The sequence below is a fragment of the Spinacia oleracea genome, chromosome 3, assembly GCF_020520425.1.
Source record: "Spinacia oleracea cultivar Varoflay chromosome 3, BTI_SOV_V1, whole genome shotgun sequence".
Classification (NCBI taxonomy): Eukaryota; Viridiplantae; Streptophyta; class Magnoliopsida; order Caryophyllales; family Amaranthaceae; genus Spinacia; species Spinacia oleracea.
Genome location: NC_079489.1, coordinates 139,590,065 through 139,607,122, shown reverse-complemented (window position 1 = coordinate 139,607,122; position 17,058 = coordinate 139,590,065). Strand labels below are relative to the sequence as shown.

The 17,058-nt window shown below is 34.6% G+C and overlaps 1 protein-coding gene across 1 annotated transcript; it reads left to right on the top strand.

Annotated features, from left to right (window-relative positions):
* The first annotated feature begins 10,988 nt into the window (after nucleotides 1-10,988).
* Nucleotides 10,989-16,697, top strand: LOC110774745 (uncharacterized). The gene is made up of 3 exons (XM_021979325.2): nucleotides 10,989-11,242; nucleotides 11,957-13,616; nucleotides 14,873-16,697. The coding sequence occupies exons 2-3, from the start codon at nucleotides 11,967-11,969 to the stop codon at nucleotides 16,646-16,648; spliced, it is 3,426 nt and encodes a 1,141-aa protein (XP_021835017.1). The 5' UTR covers nucleotides 10,989-11,242; nucleotides 11,957-11,966; the 3' UTR covers nucleotides 16,649-16,697.
* The last annotated feature ends 361 nt before the right edge of the window (nucleotides 16,698-17,058 follow it).

Here is a 17,058-nt window from a genome sequence, read left to right as displayed (position 1 = left end):
GTTTTATTGTCAAGATCCATAGTGCCTAAGAGTTGGATTAACACTTGCAAAATACTTTGTGTGATAGCTAGTGATTAGTGGCTTTTTTGGACATGCAACACTTTAGAGATTAATTAATAGTACGCATTCCCTGTAAAGATCTCAGCAACTTAAGATTACTTTTCTATACCTGCTGCTTTGTACTAGAATTTTCACTTATGGCTTCTGATGTCAAAGGAACAACCTTATTCTGTAATGGTACTCTGACCATCTTCATCTTTGTCACTTGTGTCTGAGTAATGAGTAAACAAAGTGGAAGGCCTACGAGTCTGATTTGATGAACAAGACTTCTTTTGCCTTCACTTATTTGGTAGACTAGATTCCTTTGTTTGGACTACTATTGTCTCGTGTAACCGGTTACTTTGTCCCACATCTGACATCCCAAATGAACCTCTTGGTTGCTGAGTCCGTTTTTTCAAGGCATCCATCTCGGATCCATATCTGTAGCTTCAATTTATAATATATCAGCAAGGCATTATCTGCAATTCTTTTCCAGCAACATCATAATTTATTCCTATAATGTGAAGTTCAATTTTTTTTCAAGTATGGCACTTACTGTTTATGGTAATACTAATTCTTTCGGGGTTTTTCCCTTCTATATATGTATGAATTCTTATACCCCATTGGTTCGTTGTACTTTTCAGATTGTCAGTTTCCAAGTTATGACAAAGAGCAGATTGACGAAGTAAGAACCGAATGGGTGCGCCATGTTGTTCAACAATTGTATAATAGCTAGGTTATGTTGAAGGAACCAACAAACACAGGACTCTATTAATTAATGTATATTACGTAGTTTAATGTTTTGAATTTTATTTTAGATCAATGTAATCGGTTTTATTAGGGTGATAATTGCAAAAATTCTTTTAATTAAGGTTTGGAAATAAATTTTTAACTATTTACTATTCTTCAATATATGGTGTTATTTTTTTAAATGAAATATTTTTCAGGTCTATTATAAATAAATATATATATATATATATATATATATATATATATATATATATATATATATATATATATATATATATATAACTTTGATAGCGCTTCATATACATCCGCTATTAGAAAATAATTTAAAAGTTGGCGGTAAACCTTTAACAGCGTTTCTTTAATAGCGCTTATAAAGTGCTATGAAAGGAACATTTGAATTATCCTAAATACTACATAGGATAGTGCTTTTGAAAAGCGCTATTAAAGGTACCTTTTATTTTTAATAGCGGAGCCATCAACGCTTCAAGAAGCGCTGTTAAAAGCATTATTAAGCGCTATTAAAAGCATTCTTCTGAAACAAAGTTTTCAGTTGCTGGATTATGGTGTAGGAACCCAGACCATCAAAACATTTTTGATACTCTGGTTCCATGCAAGAAAGAATCAAGTATGTTACTAGCAGGGAGTTATCCTCTAGCTCCTTGTTGAGCTATAGTGGCATTTTCTGGCAGGGGTTCATCGGGGAGAAGATTGTCAAGAACACTTTCTTTTCCTTCCGCTCTAAGAACAATTCTCACATCCATTTTCCATTGTAAGAAGTTTATTGCATTCAATTTGTCTTTTTTTTTAATTAGAGGGCGCAAGTTAAAAGTAGAGTTGTTGTTTGCATCAGACATGATAACTACAACAAAATAGTAAAGTAAGACTCAATATAATGTTTATCAAAAGCAGCAATTAAACAAATTTATTTAACTACTACCCTTTATTCAAAATTAGAAGTCCCCATTAAATAAAGAAATAACCAAGATCCCCTCCCACTACAATCAAACGGACTTTGGCGTTGCTACTTTAATTTATAGTAGTTGAGGTAAGTAAACATTTTACTAGTTATAACTAATTATAACTCTTGGTAGACAGGTTAACAACTTTTTGTATTTTCCTATCTCTTAGCTTCAAAACTCAAAACTTTGTCTTTTTATAGTTTTGTTGAATTAAACCAAACATTAACATGTAAGTTTCAAAAACCTACCCTACTATCCCCGGAATTATAAGCAACACCCTGCTTTGGAAGAACCTATTACTTATGATCTTAGGCTTTATAGGTATTGTATGGAAAAGCACTTAAACTCAATATTATTTTGGGACCTAAGTTTACTATGTTGGTTAATTAAAAAGTGAACACATAGCTTAATAACTACATACATAAATTTAATAAGCATTTTAAGGAAATATAAAATGCATAAAATTAAATGTGATATCATCCTAGTATGGCCCCTAATATGCAATCTCAAATCTTCTTAGGTTCATGTTCATCTTTCTTGGATCTCCATCCTTGATTTTCTTATTGAACCTTCTTATACTCCATTGTGCTTACAATAGTAACTTTATAATCTAATTTTAACTTTTAAAATTAAATTAAAACAATACAGAACAATGCGCAGATCGTATTTTAAAATTTACAAAAATACAAAATGATATACATATCGTATTTTCTATCCTATTTTGGGTCATACTAGTCACTTGCCTGTAGCAAAATATCATATATCCCATACACGCATATAATATCAAAATATAATAAACACAAATTATTTACTTATTAACTATTATTAAGCAAACAACCTTCCCAAAATAATTATAATAACTTAAACAATTTAAGTGTAATATTATTCGGAAACTATATTATTTGAATTCAATGATTATTATTCATATATATGTGGAATTAATACTATAATAAATAAGTAAAATTACAAATATTGGATCATAAACAAGACTCAACTCGTAACGGGCTAACGGCTCATAGAACAAATATGTAACAATTACATGGATTTGTCCTGGTTTCTAAAAAATAGATTAACCCCTAAATTGAACAACCATTTGCAATTTGGGGTGGGCCTAAAACTAGTTTTGAAGTCCATGTCCAAACCTTTGAATTCAGAAACCCTAACTAGCAAGTGACAACACGCCATGAACCCGTGCAACCACCACCGGCCACACACATGTTCCCGACGTCCCGCCACCTTGGTTTCGTTTACTTAACCGTCGACCATGGGAATCACGGAGACTATAGCCGGCGTCGGAAAAACCAAGCAACAATTGTTCGGCTTCTCCCTTCACGACTAAGCCACTAGCAGTCACCCCACAACAATTGCGCGGGCATCGTAGCTGGTTCGTGTCGCTTCTGCCTGCTTGCCCGACCATTTCTGACTACCCAGATCCCTCACTCTCCCTCGTTGCAACAATCTGCGCGACATCTGACTCGTCATCTGACTCGTCGCCGTGGCCCACGGTGAGGTGGTTTTGCCACCCAGCCGCGACCTTATTTCTATGCCACTCAAATTTTGCAACAATGGTTGATCTACAACAATTGATTTGGGTCGAAGTTGAGAGAAATTGAGTCAAGATGTAACAATCAGGTTTGATAAACATGGGCATAAACAAGTTTTATGCAATAATTAATCAAAATAGGGAAAATTGGGCATAGATCGAGATTAGTTAACCAAAATAATAAAATTATTTTATTATTAGGGGTTAATATGTCGTATATATGAGCCAAAAAATGAGTGAAAATATGTGTATAAAGATCATATTTTTATAAATCCAATAATTAAAATCGATATTTTAATCATGAATTTTTTTTAATCCACATAATAAATCTCTCCTCTTTGAATTAAAATAATAACGTTGCATACAATAATGATAATAAAATATTATGCAAGAGGATAAAACTGATACTACTGTAGGATCATATAGATGCATAAAGCGGAATTTCAGGAAACAATTTCCTAACATCTATCATAGGACCACATGCATAACAATAATATGAATCAGATTTATGGTGGAAGAATAATAACCTTTGTAGCGTGTTCTCCCGTTTGTATGCAAGCTTCGAAGATCGAGCCCCAAGTGTTGCTCCTATATTTAGTCCACGAACACCAGTTGAACACCAACGTCTGCTAGAACGGAAGAGAAAAAATTCTCTTGCTTTTGATGATGGTCTTAACGGCGTGGGAAGGGTTTTGGGTTTTCTTTTGTTTCAAAGTTGCTGATTAACTTGTCGTACATAAAACCCAATATTATATCATATATATAATATTAGAGTTCTTGGTTAATTAGGAGAACTAATTCTCCATCTTTAGCTTTCCCTTTATGGCCAACCGGTACAAGGCCCACTAATGGGCTTGTTTTTTTTTTGTTCAACTAGTGTTGCAATATGTGACTTCATAAGATTAATATATTTTAGTTGTAGGCCCATTCAATATTATCCTACTAATCACATTTATTCTCAAGCAAGCAAATATGATTACTAAAATAATTAACTTATTATCTTCATAATTAATTTCTATTTATATTTAGTAATTTACGAAAATGTCTAAGTATATAATTCCTTCTGTATTAAATGAGGAGAGTGTGCGACGACTCGGTTAGATTGAGGGAACCGCATAGCCAAAGAGTATGATTGCGTGAGAGAGTGGGGAAAGGTGAAAATGATACCTTGGATTTACTCATGAGATTCTTGTAGAAAAGTTTATATCATTAAAAAAATATATACTTGTATATATTAGAAAAAAAAAACAAGTGGGTGGATGGGTCGAGTGGTGAATTGGATATGCCTCAATTCAAATCTGACCCGGTCTGTCACCCGTTTAAAGTCCAAGTTTTGTCTTGTTTCCATCCATTCATTTAGGTCACGTGGATCCATTATTTATCGAGTCAGAGTGAAACTTCCAGCCCTAGATGTCACACCCTAATTGGTTTGAATTTTATTTTATAATTTTTAATTTAATAATTTAAAAAACCTCATCTTATCACCCATCCTGCCATCCACCACCTTCTTAATTTGATCTCCTCCCCTTCTCTGATCTTCTCCAAGTAATCTAGACTTTATTTTCTAATTGTCCCTTTTTCTTTGCCTTTAATTAAGTTGCATTTGTCCGTCGCCATTGTTAATTAATTATGCCATCTAATTTGGTATGTATTGTTATGAAAACTCCATTAAACCCAATCATGAAAACCTCACACCATCAACACCCTTGAAACATCACCATGTCTTTCGAACCATCGTGGCTCCGCCTCTTCAAACACATGTGGACCACCTACCCACGACCGCCCACACACCCTTAGCAAACTAGATCCCTCGCATGAATCAACCTAGCTCCTCAACCTACTCCCTTTCTCTCTCTTCCTTGATAGAAACCACCACAACACCGCCTAACACCAAGCACAAACCCCTTTCAAACCACTCCTCTCTCACTCTCATTCTCGCATATCCCCCCCCCCCCCACCCCCTGAATCTAACGACGATGAGATAAATCAATTGAATATTTTGGTATTTTAGAGGAGAGAGGAAGGGGAAGAGGGGCAGAGAGATAGAGATGAGATTTCGGAGGAGAAAGAGGGGTGATGGCGTGGTGCAACCATAAGAGGAGACTAGGGTGGATGACAAGGAAGATGGATGACAAACATGAGATATGAGAGAAATAGAAAGAAAAAGTTTTTTTTAAAATTAAAATTAAAAAATTTGTAAAAAATCATCCAACCTTTGGCATGTCTTCTAAAAGCAGTATCACTTTTGAGTAATTCATGAATAATCCAATTTTTAAGGTGTATCTTACGAAAACAATCTTCAACCTGTTGGTAACCGGATTGACAAGTAAATATGACACATGTCACTCACACATTGGTCTAAATTATTAATTAAAATTTAAGTTTTAACAATTTTTTTTTACTAAAGTTACTCCTTTTCTTTCTCTTTCTTATCACCTCCTGTTGCTACCCTCTCCCATATCTGCCATCTTCTACCGCACCGCTACACTAGCCCTTCACCTCTACCTTAAAAAACCACCCATATCACCACCAATTATATGGTCCTATACATATTGTGCAAAATAAATATTATTGTCAACAACGAATTATTTGAACTTCATTAACATCAAAACTCCACCTCATATATTTTTTCCACCCAATTCTTCTTTTTGCTTACCTCCCAATTATCTCAACCTCATACTTAACCAGTGTCAAACAAGCAGCCAAATGTCAATGGCATTGGATGATTAATTTTCTTAAGCGGGGTGGCCGGAGTGGAAGAGAGGGAAATCAGGGGAGGTGAGAGGAAGTAGCTAGGGGATAGTTTTGTCGGATCTGGAAAGTGACTAAAGTGGCTCGCCGACAAAGATAAAGGCGGCGTGGTTGGGCAATGGTGGCGCGGCAACGGAGGTGCGACAGAGGAGGGCTGGAGGAAGCAGGGAAGCGCAAGGAGGAGAGAGCGAGACATTAATTAGGAGAGGTTTTAGGGGAGGTTGTCGACACCGATTGTGGATGGGCAATGGTGTCGACGCCGACTGTGGATGGGGAGGATAGAAAGATGACGGGTCTGCTACGAGAGGGAGGGAGGAGGAGGAAGAGATCGAGAAAAGGGGTGGGGGCAAAATAGTTTTTTTTAATAATTAAAAATTAATAATTGCAAAATGATTTTTGGTCCAATTATAGAGCGACACATGTCTAGCTTAACCTTTTAAAAAAGAAATTAACCTGCTATTAAGGTTGTAGGTAAAAAAGACTGTTATGGGAAGATACCCCATAAACCTGGGATTATTCATGAATTACGTTACTCAAAGCTGATACTGTTTTTAGAAGACATGCCAAAGGTTATATTGTTTTTTCCAAATTTTTCTTTAACTTATTAGAGGGAGACACGTGTCATATTAGCTTATTATTCAATCAAGGATGAAATTGATTTTAGAAGAGTGGACAAAGGTTGAATTATTTTTTTCAATTTTCCTCATAACTAAAAGGGTTTTCACATATTTAATTTTTCATAGTTTTCTTTCCCAATTAGCAGACTTGGTAACATTAACGAATTTATGCATTTCTACAATTTTACTTAGTACCATATTAACTTATGAATTAGGTCACCAACGAGTCAAGGATCAATTAGGAATATATTTTCTAAAGCTTGGATTATTCAAAGATAGAACTGTTTTAAAAAGAATGGGCAAAGATAGATTTTTTTTTTACGGAATACAAATTTTCCTTATAGTTAAAAGGATTTCCATCTATTTTCACATATTTACTTTTCCATATTTTTCTCTCCCATTAAGCAAACTTGGTAACAATGACAAACTCATACATTTCTACAATTTTACTTAGTTTTCCTCATTAAAGTCAACTTACCAAATATACTGTTAAAGTCAACAAACAACTATCTAAGGGATTTTATTTCCTTGTCCCTTTCTTGAAACCCCCATAACACCCTTTTCTCTTTCAAAATAGAGTGGGGTGGAGTTTTCAACTTTAATTTATACTCAAATGGATAATTTTTATACTAGTAAAAGTTAACCCGTCACGTGGTTTGAAAGATAATCTCTACAGATTTACTCCTTAAATGTTATTTATGATAAACAGATGTAACTATTAATTTTAAATCTTGTTTTAATGGGATCAATTTAAATCTAAAGCAAGATATAGCCCATTTATTAATATAACTTTACTTCTCATGCATCACTATATAATTGGCCTAATTACTTTCAACAAATAATTCCTTGTAGATTAAGCATATATACATACATATATATAAATATATGTCATTGTTCTGGTCGAACTGCGCGATATTGCTTACACTTGGGTACTTCCATTTACAATCGCTCTCGAGGTTTAGGAGAAGCTTTCTACTTGAAGTTGAAGGTAAATCACAACTTTAATTTTGTGTTTGATATTTGATTATCTCATGTTATTTCATATAGATATTCTACTAGGGTAATGATAAAGGTAGTAAGTTGCGACAAATAAATGTTACGTGTTGGACTTTAATTGGTACATATAAGCGTCACGTATATTATGCGTCATCAGAATATTTTTACTATTAATTCAATACTTTTACTATGTAAATAAGGTGGTCCATATGAAGAAAGAAACAAATTAGAATTTTAAGATTTTTTTAATTTTTTGTAACATGTATAATCTAATATATATATATATAAAGGGGAGTTTTTTCAAGAGTAATGAGAGCGTCCACATAGGATTGCCACGTCATCACATATTATTAAATTATTAACTAATTAAATAAATAATATGAGAGTCTTGCCATGATTGATTACTTAATACGATAAAGATAGATTAATAAATAATATGGGAGTCTTACCATGATTGACTACTTAATACGATAAAGATAAATTTCACAAACTTTTTTTATCTTTGTGTATATATATACATATTTAAAATCTCAACCCTCACCAAATTGTACGGAGGCTTCATTGTATGTGCTTCATTCCATCGCAAGAATATGATGTTGCATGGCGTTGGGTGAGGATGAGGTTGATGATCACTCTTCATCCTTTTCTTTACAGTTGAATTCCAAATTTTTTTATTTCGTTGTCATAATTTTACTTTGATTTTTATTGTTTATTTGTCATCAATTACTCCGTACATTTATTCTTTATTTCGTTCCAGAAATACGGGACACCCGATGGTCACGGACTCACGGTGTACCGCATAATTGTTTATGTTGCATAGAAAATAATTTTTACGTGGTTCATTGGTTATTCATTGTTTATGTTAATTTTGTACAAGCATAATTGTTTTTGTTCTATCGGTTTATGTGTGTTCATTTAATACTACTTCGTATACCTACTGGATATTGATATATATATATCTTTGTATTCCAAATCATACCTAATCAACACAGTTTAATTTAGAGCTAAATAGTGATTAATAAAATAAATTAAGTGTTATCTCGGGCATAATTTATGCTTCTTATACGGCACAAGGAACTACAATTTAGATGTCAAAATTAAACCTAACATAGAATATACAACGATAAACGTTAACACAATCGGGGTTGCAAGCCCACATTTTATTTGGTTGAATTAAACTAAACTTAATGTACTACTTGAAATTGAAATAAAGTCCAAAAAACCTTACTCCGTACCAAAAATAGGAAAAAAGAAAGTAAAGAAAAACAAAGTAATTCACAAGACTAGCTATTTTAAAGTAATGATCACTATCGTAGTTTGAAGAGTATTAGCAATGAATACCACGTTATAGAATTTTAGATAAAGAAATCTTTTTCGGTTTATAATAGAGTTTTATTTTCTTTAAACCTATGATATTTGGATTAATTCATATCATAATAAAATTCTACTTGCATTAAACCTATATTTTTTCTGGTTATAAATATACGAGAGTATTATAAAACTATGCTCCTCTTTTATAAATAAGTGCTATATTATATTTGTTTTTCCTTTCACCCATAGTTATTATGATTTGATTACTCCGTACGTTTATGTTTCAGAAATATTTCGTTGATTCGAGCCATTAATTCAAGCAGAAACGATTGAAAAATAAAAGTACGTGTTTCAAGAAAAATAAAAAGAGATAATTAAAGACTTGATAAAAGATAATAAGAGATAAATTTTGATTAAGTTTCAGAAATATTTCGTTGATTCGAGCCATTAATTCAAGCAGAAACGATTGAAAAATAAAAGTACGTGTTTCAAGAAAAATAAAAAGAGATAATTAAAGACTTGATAAAAGATAATAAGAGATAAATTTTGAAAATTTTTAATAGATAAACAAAGACCCGTTAAAACTGTCATACTAATTGATTATAAAAAAAAAAAAAAAATCAATATTCTAACTATCATTTAAAGGTGAAAAAAAAAATCTCATAAAAAAATGAATTTAACCCGTGCATCGCACGGGCTTTAAATCTAGTATGTTATATAAGTTAAATATTTTAGTTTTCAATTTAAATCATGACACATAAGCATACAATGTGATCATTGTGACACCGCTTAAAGGTCGCATGTTGCGACCTTTATCATTTTCGATTCTACTAATTACGATTTCAACGCACATTTTAGGAAAATGACATGGTTTGATGAAAGAGATTTGTGATATTAGGCCGTCTTTCTTTGAATTTCTTTTTTCTTCATTGATGATTCACTGATAAGCTAGCATTAAGTGTCGTGATGTGAAATAAAGAACCCTCGAGCATGAAGATTACAACATCAATATATTTAACCATGTCAGCATGTTTTAGGCTTCATGGATTACTCGTATATTTTTTTCAGAATTTATTTAGTTAAAATTTTCTATGTTTTCTTAAATTATTCAATCATTTTGCAATTAAATACACTTTGACTTGTGGCCAAATAGATTTATTTCATGATATAATGAATTTGCTTCAATTAGATTTATTACACTACATGTACTTCATGGTAATCTTTGGAAAATGAGGTCTTAAGAAGTCGAATAGGGGGTAGGGGGGGTGTGTGTGTGTGTTGAGAAGTGAGTAGTAAATATATTCTTACCGTTTTGATGATTATCACACAAGGAGTGAAAACTGGATGAATCATACTTTATAATGCCTTAGACATTTGCGATATTTCATATTTATAGAATTTGATCTCATATAGAATTAGAACAACATTGTATTTCACATAAAATGTGTTTAATTTATAAACCACCGTCGTATTTCGTATGTGGATGTAACACCAAACGTGACTTGAGCATGTTGGATTTAGATTATTTGGTTGATCTTGTTTGTGGATGCTAAGCTATAACTTAGTAGCATGTAAATAATTCGTAAGATAAAATGGTTTCTCCTCTTCTAAAAACGTATGAGATACTGGTAGTTGAATTTCATATAGAATTTCATAAGCATGAGATAAGTAGTCACAAATTTAACATTTTGCAATGTTGAGCATAAAACAATATTCATCTCTACCATTGACTCCTTAAACATACCCCATCTAATAATCTAATAACGATAAATTAAGTTTACTTAAACAAAATCACTTGTCATTTTCACCTTTAGTCACAAATTGAAACTCGCTAATTAACAAGTCATCAAATTCCATTAACTTAACCCTTTATTTTTTTTCAGTGAAAAAAACAAGGGTTACTTTTAACCATTTGACAAATTCACCCCTCTAATACTCTAGCCTTAAAAACCAAAGATTCTCTAAAACACATATAGACAAGGACAGAGTTGTCAATTCAGTTCAGAAATATTCTCTCACCTCCATGCTTTTCCCACCATCTCCCTTTTGTCAATTCTTCAAGGCCACTCACTTTTATCTTCAGGTGGCGGATGCCATTTTTAGGCCCAAATTCCAGAAATACAAAAATAATTTCTGTTTTTTTTTTTTGAAAATACAAAGAGCCTCCAATACAAAAACAAGATTCTTTTAGGTCAAATGTTGCGTTGATTTAGTATTTTCAAAACCCTAATCATCAATATTATTCCTTTTGTTTCTTCAGGAGCTCAGCTCAACTGGTAAGTAGTTAACCAAAAGTCTCCTATATTTCCTTAAGCTAAATCTTATCATTTTCTGCTAAATATTTGAACTTACCCTTTATATGTTAATCTAAATGGATAATTTTTGTTGCTTATTTTAGCATCTGCAAAAACTGGGTTTTTCTTCTTTCAGAGAATCAAAAACTGGGTGTTAGTTAAATAACAGAAATTTAGTTGATTATTTGAAGTTTTGGGTGGTCAAAATGAGTTAGTTATGTAAATTTAGTGGTTGATAAGGTACTTGCTGGTAAATGTTACATAAATGATTACTTACAGGAAAATTTATCATACGAATGTTGTGCTCTCTAATTTATTGCTTTCTATAGAAGAATTGCATTAATATGGGCCCTCATTTCTTTCTCTTTCTTTCTTTCTTTCTAAGTGGGGGAGGGGATTAGATAGATAGATGATGATGTGGTATTTTGGGTGACGTTCATATAATCTGAAATTATTTCTTAAATCTTGTTGGTATAATTTTCTGTTGTTATTGTTGTTGTTGTTGTTATTTTTTGTTGTTATTTTCAATTAATTCATCTGTAGTGTTGGTCCCATGAAGTCTTGTTCATACTATGTTAGATTGTTAGGTGGGTTTGACCAAAACATGGTTTGGGTTTTTTTTGTGGTTCTTTATTTTGGGTTCAAGGTTATACGGTTGAGCTAAGGCTATAATTATTTATGTATTCATTGATACAGATTACAGGACATGGTGCATCCTGCCTACGAATTCTGCATTCGGGTGAGCTTGATCGTTATCTTGTGTACCCTTATTTGCTTAGCTGAATGTGGGAAATGTCCACAGAAAGGGGCACACAAACCTTCAAGTTACTCAAACCATCTTAATCCGGATTATGGCTCGGAACATCAGAAGACGGTTCCTGTTAATGACAATGATGGTTGTAGGTCTGAATTGCTTCGCTTTCCTTCAACTTATTATGGTTTTCGGTCAGAAGCAGAGTGTTTAAAGGCAGGGAATGTTAGTTGGTCATCCGAGGCTGTTGTGATTCCCTTACTTGATGGGGGGAGTGTGACTTGTTCCTTAAACTTCAGAGAGTTTGGGCAAGAGAAGTTACCTCCATCTGTAATTGGTACTGATCAAATTATCCTTTCTTCCTGTGGAGGGCATTTACTTACTAAAAAAGAAACAAGTTTTAGTCTGCTGAACATAGATATAGAAAAGTATACATCCTCAGTTTCGTCATCTCCTCGTGTCAATATAAGCCCCAGTGTACTAAACTGGGGACAGAACTATTTATATCATTCGTCTGTAGTTTCCCTGAGATTAAAGAATACCTGCAATGAAAGTGTTTTAAAGGTTTACGAACCTTTTAGCACTGACTCACAGTTCTTTCCGTTCAATTTTAGTGAGATAGTATTAGGACCTGGTGAAGTTACTTCCATATCTTTTGCTTACTTACCAAATAGGTTGGGTTTGTCTTCAGCTGAATTGGTTTTGCAGACAAGTTTCGGTGGTTTTTTGGTTGAAGCCAAGGGTTCTTCTGTTGAATCTCCTTATAGGCTGAAGCCCTTGGTGGGCTTGGATTCTTTATTCTTGTCTAATCCTTTCAATGAAACCATTGATCTAGAGGAAGTAACTGCATTGATTTCAGTAATCGAAACTACCGGTTCTCTTTTAGTAGAGTCAATCTGCCGGAAACAGAATCCTGAAGAGAGAAACAAGGTGTCAAATGGTGATAGTGATCAATTGGATTCATTAATCTTGGCAATTAGGCCTCTTAACAACTGGTTAATAAGTCCTGGTAAGTCTCAAAGCATTTTGGAAATGGCTTTTTCACCTGATTCGAGAAGGAAGGTTGTAGGTACAATTTGTATGGAGTTGTTTAGACCCCTGCAGGGTGAAAAGGATATGGTCGTAGTTCCGTTTGAAGCAGGACTGAAGAAGATAGATACAGATTCGTCACTTTCAGTATATGTCGAGGCTGTTGGTCCTTGTGATGCAAATGGAGCTGCGTTTTATGTGTCAGTAAGAAACGGAGCATCATATTTGTTGAAGATTGTTAAAATTAATGAAGTTGTTGACAGCGGACAACTCCTGCAGATAAATTACTTGGAAGGACTCCTACTTTTTCCTGGCACTGTCTCACGGGTAGCGCTAGTGACATACAAATCCTCCAATGTCGAGGATGGTTCCTTCCTTGAGATACCAGATGTAAGCACGAGCTGTAAGATAGAAATACTGGTGAATGACTCAATTAGCCCTCTCCTCGAGGTTCCTTGTCTGAGTTTTTTTGCGATTTGTCTCAGACAACAACGGGAATCATCCTCTCCTATGCCTGATATTAGCAATAGAACAGAATCTCTTACAAACACTGAAAAGACTCGAGTATTAACCAAGGTATGAACAAACTGTACTTACTGCCTTCTTATCTCGATCCTTTTGGCTGCTGCTGCTCCTTAACATGCATAAGTTAGTGCCTCATAGTTGTAAGTGTGGTGTGTGGAGGTTTTCTGCTTTTCATGGATGAGGCTGGCTTCCTTTCTTCTTGTGCCCTTTTGCCCAAACACTTCAATGCTTTTCATACATATAAGTGTGGTAGACATTTGCTTGCATATGTGCAGATACAATGTATCTATTCAAACCAGGAGAAGGTAACAATACGAGTATTAGTTTATTACATGTTCTGTAGTGGCACAAACTACCATCATCATATGGAAATGATGATGACAACTATTGACAAGTTCATGGATAATTGTTTACGGCCTCCTATAACTTGATGTGGTTAGCAACTAGCAAGAAATTTGATTTGGTCTTGGTTTATCAAAGCTGTTGCTGCCTTATCCATTTTCTAGAATTACTATATCTTTGGTCTGATGCTAACAAACGTTATGGGCTGAGCGAAATAAGCGATTTTTTTGTCATAGAATATCATAAAATCCTTTGTCCTTTTTTCATGTTGTGAATCTTTCTAATGTTGTCTGCTTCCTGAGATATTCTTATAGGATACTTATGTGATTCGTTGAAGATTAAAAAGCGTTGAGTTTCTGACGTGAGATGTTGACGTACGTACATTAGCTAGCTCTTGCTGTCCAAATATGCACCTTGACTAGAATAGCTTCCACTTAGTTCAGCACTTGATTTACCCTGTCATTTATTTGTACTGTGTCTGACAAAAAAAGACCTGGTTTGTTAATGCTAATGCTTCATGATTTATAGCTCTTAGCATACTAAACACATGGAAAGTAAAGGTGCATACTTCTCTTTCAATCTGATAAAGAATATGCACCGTAAGTTGCAAGTTTATCTACTAGTTATGCTGGATCGACAAGCAAACCACAGAACAATTTCATGGTTATGCTTTTTATACAAAATAATTTTTTTGTGAACAATGTTGGCCTAATTATGCAGAACACAATGGCGGATTTGGTTCAACTTTTTTAGGTGTTGGTGGCTAAGCTCCTATATCTTTTCTGTACCCCTTTCCCTGTCTATATGCTCTTCACAATTTTTTATGTGCCCCTTTCCTTCTCTATATGTTCTAATAAATTTTTTTCTTCTTTTCCACGTTTTAGTCATAATAGTACATCTTCCTGAGTTCTTGTCAATAAATTATTTAATAAAATAACACTACATTTCTAAATTGCTACATGAAGGCATTGGGTGGTGCAGAGAAAGATGAATTTCTTCATGAAGAGTGGAGAACTCAGAGCACCATGAGCGGGCTTTATCTGCTTGACAACCACGAGCTCCTATTCCCACTAATCCCAGTTGGGAAATATCATGCCAAGTCTATTACTGTCAGAAACCCCACCCAACAACCAGTCATAGTACAGCTTATTCTAAACCCTAAAGAATGTGTTGGTAATTGCAAAACCTGTTATTCTCCAAGTAGTTCAACTTGTAACGATTCCAACAGAGCGAGTGTGTGTGGGTTTTCAGCAACAGACAGTGCAATTACCGAGGTTTTTCTGCATCCACATGGCACAGCATCATTGGGTCCTATCTTATTCCACCCTTCCGGTAGATGTGAATGGAAGACTTCGGCTTTCATAAGGAACAATCTGTCTGGTTTGGAGACGTTATCTATGCGTGGCTTCGGTGGGTCCCTCTCCTTAGTGATGCTTGAGGGTTCAGAACTCGTGCAGAGATTGGATTTTAATATGAACTCTCCTCTTAATATATCAAACGGGAATGGGGATGATGCTACTTTGGGGTGTGGTAAGCCGTTATTGAAGAAGCTTTTCGCTGTAAATGCTGGTGATTTTCCTGTCAAAGTCAAGAGAATAGATGTTTCGGGAAGAGAATGTGGATTGGATGGTTTTGTTGTACATCATAATTGCCGGGGGTTTTCTCTGGAGCCCGGTGAATCGTTGGAGCTCGGGCTATCGTACCAGTCAGATCTTTCTGTGGCTGTTGTACACAGGGAGCTTGAGTTGATTTTGGGTGCTGGAATACTTGTAATACCAATGCAAGCAAGTATACCCCTTAACTCACTTATTATATGTAGAGAATCCTCCTTTTGGTCTCTAGTAGAGAGATGTTGTTACGCGTTCATTCTTGTCACAATCTTACTCTCTCTTTTTTGGCTCTCTGTGCCCTCTGATTCTGTGGATTACTTGGATAATGGTCAGAAGAGATCAATTCCTGTTGTAAGGCATGAAGATAAGTCATCATCATCATCATCAAGTCTGGTTCTGAATCAGGAGAATCGAAAGGGTGTAATAAGATCAACTAAAAGAGGCCACATGAAACAGGTGATCATTGCAGAAAATACAGATCGATCTGTGGATTGCCGAACTGAAACCACCCCTTCTTCAGAACATACTAATACTTCTGAAGTAGCAGCAGAACCTGTTTCTTTGACAGTTAAAACTCGAAAGGAAAAGAGAAGACGTTCAAGGAAGAGGAATGCACTTATTGAAGTTTCCAGCAGCCAAAGCGGGAATTCTACACCCTCTTCACCTCTGTCCCCTGTCACAACACCATCATCACCCCTGTCCCCTATCACAACACCATCATCACCCCTGTCCCCTATCAGAACACAATCTGTTCCTGAAAAACAGAATCAGAATCTGTATTCAACCAAACGAGAATCCCCGGGTGGATCCAGGATGATGGGAAGTCGAGCTATGCATTTGCCTTCTTCTGCATTTCACGGGACGCGTGTTTCTCCTTCCAGGTTGGCGATGGAACCACGTACTTGGGCTCCTGGACCAAAGATCAAACCAGTTCAACCAGAAAAAGGGTTTACTTATGATATATGGGGTAAACATTTTTCTGGAATTCATCTTTCTGGGCAGAATAGCTCATTTAACATAACCTTTGAAGGTGTAGGTCATTTTAATAGCTTCTTTGTCCGGTGTCCACAACAAACCCTGATGGCAAACTCTCAACCTCCATCTGTAAGTAGTTTCTGTGATGAAGGTTAATAATAAATCAGAAAAATAATCTAAATTACTTAGTTTTATTTTTCTTGTAGCTTGTGTTTTAGTAGTACATATTGAACATGATTCATGTGAAAGTCACACCATAGATTAGCCGTTAACCACCTAAAACTCATCAAATTAACAAAAAGGTCCTTAAACTATAGTGTAACAATAGGAAAGTGACAAATATTGGAATAATATTGTTTAACTCAATAATTTTATGATCCTTAATGACGTGCTCAAGCACATATATATATTACAAGTATTAGACGCCTATAACTACTCTAATGAGGAATAGCCAAGTAATAGACTCCTATAACTACTCAAATAGGGAATAGGTAATTAATCCTACGTAGGACACTTCTAGGTATACTAGTTTACATAATACTCCTAATAATATCTCAACACACCAC

Excerpts from the sequence above, each read along its gene's own strand:
- LOC110774745 (XM_021979325.2), top strand. The coding sequence starts at position 11,967 with ATGGTGCATCCTGCCTACGAATTCTGCATTCGGGTGAGCTTGATCGTT. Across the intron at positions 13,617-14,872 it reads AGACTCGAGTATTAACCAAG|GCATTGGGTGGTGCAGAGAA; the intron begins GTATGAACAAAC and ends TGCTACATGAAG.